The following is a 6,000-nucleotide window of genomic DNA, read 5'->3' on the forward strand; positions in this document are numbered from 1 at the left end:
CTCAGTTCTAGCTATTAAACCCAGTACTAAAGAAAAGAATGTATATATACAATATATGCACAGGGGTAGGGGTGTGTGTGTGTGTTATTTGCTACTCTTGCCATCATTGTGACAAAGTACCCGACTGAAGCAACTTAGGAGAAGGTGATTTGGCTAGTGGGTTCATTGTTAGGGAAGGTGTCGCAGCATTCCTGCAGACAGGAGCTCCTGACATCAGAGAGAGAAACAGTCCGGAACTAAGACAGACTGAAGCTCATATCCCAGCACATGTTGTGCCTTTGCATACACTCATATATTAGCATCCTTAGCCTAGTGTGGTGGCATATGCTGCTAACCCCACTCAACTGGGGAGCTGGAGGCAGGAAGACTGTCTTAAGTTCAAGGCCAGCCTGGGCTACACAGCAAGACCCCCCACCTCAATCCCGCATCCCCTTCCTCCCCCAGATAAGAAAGGAAAAAGAGAGAAATGGGAGGACTCAGGGGAGCAGTAGATTCATTCAGCAGGTGGGTCAGGAAAGTGTCCCTGCAGGGATGGGGGGGAAGGCCAGGAAAATGTCCCTGCAGGGCCATGCGGGGATGCCAGGCTGCGGGAGGAGGAGGAGAAGGTGGCACTGAGGAGTTTCTCCCACATTAGCATCTGAGTCCTTTTTCAAGAAATTTGTTCCCAAGAGGAAAGAGAGAGGTCTCAACCTTGAGATATGCCCTAGAGGGGAAAGCAAGCCTCTAACTGCCAGAAGGGTATCCACAGAAGGAAAAAGGAACGAGACCAGAGGCACCAGGGGCAATGCTACTTCCTGAGGCAGGTTGCAAGGTATAATAACCTCTGGGTTATTATAATAGGCAGGTCTCATTGCCCAAGGCCTCATTTCTCCTCCTCGCCAAACTCCTGTGCTCCATCTCAGAGGGGAAACCAGTTTGAAGGGCGGTTGATTTTTTGATTATTTGCCCCCTTCTCTCTCCCCCTGTAAAGCATCAAAGGCCTAAAAACCAGACCCCCTTTGATTTCCCTCTGGAGGGAAGAGAAGGGAACATTGAAATACTGAAAGTTAAAGGTGGGGTAGGGAGAGTTTCAGAGAGTTCGTGTCAAATAACAGTCACAGGAAGCCACATCCCAGAAGACCCCGAAGCAGATGGGAGCGCAGTGTAGCGGTTTCTGTCCCATATGCCCCTTGTGCTGGGGCTTTGTGCTTTGTGCAGACCTCCAAAATAGTTCTTAACCCTCCTGCTGTCTTTGCAACCTGAGGAAAGGGCTGCTTCTGGTTCCCTCTAGCTGCAGTCCAGTTTGAAGTAAAGGCCTCTTTGGAAAGAGACCCCGCCACTGCCGACTGCGCAGATGAAAGCGTTGCCCAGACTGGCTGGGTGAGACCTTGGCTTTGCCCCCCAGCACTGGGTGGCACCCACACCTGTAATCCCAGTTTCCAGGAGGGCGAGGCAGAAGAAAATCTTTGAGGCCAGTCTGAGTTACGTGACAGGATGATTTCCCACACACAACAAACAAGAACAGGAAAAAAGTCTGTGGGCGGATTCTCCTGTCTGCTGATACTGTAAACGTAAATGGTGTGTGCTGGAAACTGTTCTGCATGCTACAAATGCAAATCCATCTCCTCTGTGTGTGTGTGTGTGTGTGTGTGTGTGTGTGTGTGTGTGTGTGTGTGTGTGTAATTAGAGAGGATGAGTGTGTATATATAAATACACAGATTTATAAAATTATTGTCTTCTCTTAGAGCATCTTTGAAAGACAGCTCTCTGACTCACACAGCTGGGACTGCAACCCAAGCAGGCTGGCTCCACTATACCTGGCTTGCTTGAGGGAAGCAACCAGAGAAAGGAAGGCAGGGTCTGACAAACATGTGGAAGGGTGGGTCCCTCAGGGGCCCAGATGCTCCTGGGTGCCTGTTGCCTGGGTACCATTGTGTGCCTGCTTCTGCTGGCTCACACTGCCCTCTCCCCTCCAGGATTCTCCAAGCGGGCCTGGAGGTGGAGCGGCTCTCCCTCAGGAACTTCTTCCATTACTTCCATTCCAAGCGAGGCATGTGGAACCGTCGCCAAATGAAGATGCCGTGACACCGGGTGGGACAGCCGCTTAGAGCTCCTTGACTTGCGGTTGACCCCAGTGCCCTGCTTGCTGCTGAGGAGGGACTCTGAGGAACTGAAGCCTCAGCACTAATTGCCCTATCCACCGGGAACTGTCCCTTCATGCAGGGATAGGCGAGCACCAAGGCTCCTCTGCTGCTCACCAAGTTGACAGATGCTGGGCAGTGAGGTCAGGAAGACAACACCTGCTTGCTTAGAATACCATCTTGTCCACTAAGGTGCATTCCCACAGCCCAGCACTCCTCACAGGGAGTAGTGACTGTGAACCAGAAACTTCAATGGGACAGATTGTATTTGGGGTGGGAGGGGGAATGTGGGTAATTTTTTAACAGAGAATGAAGACTTCTGTCTAGACCCAGCACCGTCTGGGGTGAAGCTGTACGTTGCAGACCTCAGACCCACCCTGAGGTGCTGGTCCCATGCAGAGTACTTCCAGCTCCAGGCCCAGCCCGTGCCTTCTAAACCCACACATCTCTCCTGGTGGTATCTGAACAGCTGGCCTTAACCCAATCGGGCCAGTAACCCAAGTCGGACAGACAGAGAGTTCTCTAGACTGGAAGCCCAACACTGGTGGCATCTTCCTACTGCAGTGAGGTGTCGGGTGGGAATGGGTGGGCAGAGGGCCCATTCTCCCGTGTCTGACATACGGGCTGTGTAGAACCAGCAAGGTCAAGCAAGAAGAAGAAATGCCCCTTCTCCTTTGACTCTCCTGCCAGGTAAGACCTGGAGAGAATAGGAAGGCATCACCAAAGGTGACATTGAATAGCCTTTCAGTTACTTAAGAGAGACTTGGGGACGGACTCAAGCAGCAGAGAGAGTCAGGAAGGGAAGGAAATGTGTATACTGCAAGCCTAGTGCCCTTGTGGCCCTGCCCTCCTGCAAAGAGAGCCCAGCCTCCCAGCCCTAAAGAAATAAGGAGGTGAAACCGGGCCCTCAGATAAAGGGTATGGGACAGACAAGAACAGGGTCAGGAAAAGCTGGAAAGTGGCTAAGTTCTGAGGAGAAGCAGCCTGCAACCCCTTCTGTCCACCTGATGGTGCCTACTTAGCTGTACTAGTAATCCCGGTCCTCTCTGGCTGGAGACGCTCTACTGCTGCTGCTGCTGCTTCACCAGTGGTGCATTGAACACTGGGTATTAAACTCAGTCTGTGAAGGGGGTGGGGAGGGGTATGGCTTGTGGGTATGCAGCAGGGCCACTCTACAGAGCCTGACCACTATGCTGTGAATCAAGAGGGCCGCATCTGGAGCTGCAGGACCCACGTGGTGGGCTCTGAGTGCCAGGAGCTTTTTCTCCTACCTGCTCAGGCCCTCTGCCCTTTAGAAAAGGCGCACAGGAAGCAGGCTAGGGCTGCAGCAGAACAGCTGGAGCGCCGGGCTTCTCTCTGAAACCAGAAACTTTGGGCACTGTGCTCGAAGGCCAGAGCCGGTGGCCTCAGCCCTCCTGTTCTGCCCTAAGGACTAGGATCCCCCTGGGCCTCCCCACCCTGCTTGCCCTCTCCCTCCCAGGTCTAGTGCCTTGTGTCTGACGTCTGTTACCTCCTTACCATCTGCCTTAAGAGAGAGGAAAGTGCCGTCGGTGGGGAGAGGGAAGAGGGCATTAAAGTCAGCATCTTAGAAAACAAGCGGCTGTTTCCTTCTTGCCCAATCAAGGTAGGAAAGGGTTGGGTGGAAGAGCCAGGGGTGTTCCTAAGCCATTCATGTCCCTCAGCTGTCTGCTCAATGACAGGCTAAGGACCATCCATCCCCTCCCTTCTGACTTGACTCCTGGTTTGGTGCTTGCCAGCAGAAGGGACATTTTCTGTGCTGTGCTTGGGAAGGGCACAGCAGTGTCCTGAGTCTACTAGTCTCAGCAGACCAGGTTCTGATCTCAACTAGAAAGTCCTCCACCCCCACCCCCCGCCCCCCTGTCCTAGTGAGGAAGACAAGCTAGAACAGTGCAGATGTAATCCCAGCACTTGAGACGCTAACACAGGAACGTCAGGAGAGCACGTCAGCCTAGGCTAATAGATAAACATAAGAAAATCTTTTCTGTGTGAGTTGAAGATGTCCTACTAAGGCTTCGCAAGTGTGAGTTGGCCTCCCTAGTTATGTTTGACCTAGGCAAAAATTTTTCAAGAATTTATGTATATGGGTGTTTTGCCTGCGTGTCTGTGTGCCGCCACCTGTGTGCCTGGTGCCCAAAGAGGCCAGAAGAGGGCATTAGATTCCCTGGAACTGGCGTTATAGGTTTTTGTAGGTCACCAGGTGGGTGCTGGGATTTGAACCCAGAACTTCTGGTAGAGCAGCCGGTGCTCTTAACTACTTGGCTGTCTCTCTACTTCTCCCCCCACCTCCCCTTTTTTCTTAAATGTTTTTAGCCATGTTTAGTGGTGCATGCCTTTCATCTCAGCACTCCAGAGGCAGAGGCAGGTGAATCTCTGTGGGTTTGGGGTTTGAATCTAGCTTGGTCTACATAGTGAGTTCCAGGCCAACCAGAATTACATGGTGTGACCCTGTCTCAAAAAAAGAAAAAGAAAAATTAAATGTATTCATTTAGAATGTATGTGGTGTATGCATGCCACAGTGCAGGGTGGGGGTCAGAGGGCAGCTTTCAGTGATCTGTTCTCCTCCCTCCACATCATGCGGGGTTCCTCAGGCTTGGCAGCAAGGGCTTTTGCTCACTAACCTTCCCACCAGTGGAAATCTGTATTTTTGTTGTTGTTAAGATGTGTTTCAGAGCTGGAGAGATGGCTCAGTGACTAAGACCAACTCTTCCAGGGAGCCCAGGCTCAATTCTCAGCACCCACCTGGTGACTCACAATTGTCTGTAACTCCAGTTCCAGGAGACCTGGCACCTTCACACAGACATTCATGCAAGCAAAACACCAATGCACATAAAATGAAAATAAATTATTTTTAAAAAGATTAATGTGTTTCATGTACATTAATGCTCTGTCTGCATGTAACATATGCATGCCAGAAGAGGGCATTGGGTCCCATTATAGATGGTTGTGAACAACCATGTGGTTGCTGGGAGTTTAGCTCAGGACCTCTGGAAGAGCAGTCAGTGCTCTTAACTGCTGAGTCATCTCTCCAGCCCCAAACATTTGTATTATTAGAACACACCTAAGAGACACCAGACATCATTAGTGTGAAAAGTGGAGTATGTTTATAGTAGATTCTTTAAAAGGCTGTGTGTATTCGTCAATCCAGAACTCAGTGACCTCTGTCACCATACAGATGACAATGAGCCTTTTTGAGGACAAAGATGATGAGGTATCCACGCACCAGCCTGATCTAGAACCCATAGGACTGAAGACAGCAAGACTAACTTGGTGGATTTGCAGATATCTTTATAGATAGATTCCATTTTGCAGAGCACAGGGAAAGAAGGCAGTGCAGAGTGTGCAGGCTGTGCAGGCGCTGCCTTAGCAGACCCAATTACTGCTGCTGGAAGAAGCTCGGGCCTCCAGACCAAAGTGCAATTACGTCACCCAGTAAAGAGGTACACCTTAATTCTGGTGCTGTGGACAAGAGGCAGGGGTATCTTCGTCGCCCTTGAAGCTCTCCTGGAGGCTGTGGAAAATGCTAGTTAGCCTGACAAGTCAGGGACAAAGGCTGAAGTGGCTCTAGACCCAGCTCCTGCAGGGAAAATGGACAAAAGGTCATGCAGGGGCAGGGCCAGATGAGGCTCCTCCTGGGGCTGGATTTACCCCCAGCCCACAGGCTGATGTAAGTAAAGAATGGAGTGATTCAGAAGCCCTGAAGTGCAGTTTCCAGGCTGCTCCTAGGGGGAGCATTATGGATGCTGTTACTGGCTTGTCTACCATAGTAGGGGACCAAGCATTGCCTGACTGCTGTGCTGTTAGACAGCATCAAGTAGACACCACAGCTCCATCTTTTTCTTGCCAACAGGCCACAACAGAC

The 6,000-nt window shown here is 51.0% G+C and overlaps 1 protein-coding gene across 4 annotated transcripts in view; it reads left to right on the forward strand.

Annotated features, from left to right (window-relative positions):
* The window catches only part of B4galnt3 (beta-1,4-N-acetyl-galactosaminyltransferase 3), a 101,094-nt gene extending 96,096 nt beyond the window's left edge, over nucleotides 1-4,998 (forward strand). For all 4 annotated transcript variants that reach the window (XM_085840025.1, XM_085840027.1, XM_085840026.1 and 1 more), the window contains one exon: nucleotides 1,956-4,998. In XM_085840025.1, coding sequence (XP_085696151.1) covers nucleotides 1,956-2,064 — 109 coding nt within the window. In that variant the 3' untranslated portion in view covers nucleotides 2,065-4,998. The remainder of the gene's footprint in view (nucleotides 1-1,955) is intronic.
* Nucleotides 4,999-6,000: the final 1,002 nt, after the last annotated feature.

This window comes from Mus caroli, unplaced genomic scaffold (assembly GCF_978045245.1).
Source record: "Mus caroli unplaced genomic scaffold, Mus_caroli_1 scaffold_7, whole genome shotgun sequence".
Taxonomy (NCBI): domain Eukaryota; kingdom Metazoa; phylum Chordata; class Mammalia; order Rodentia; family Muridae; genus Mus; species Mus caroli.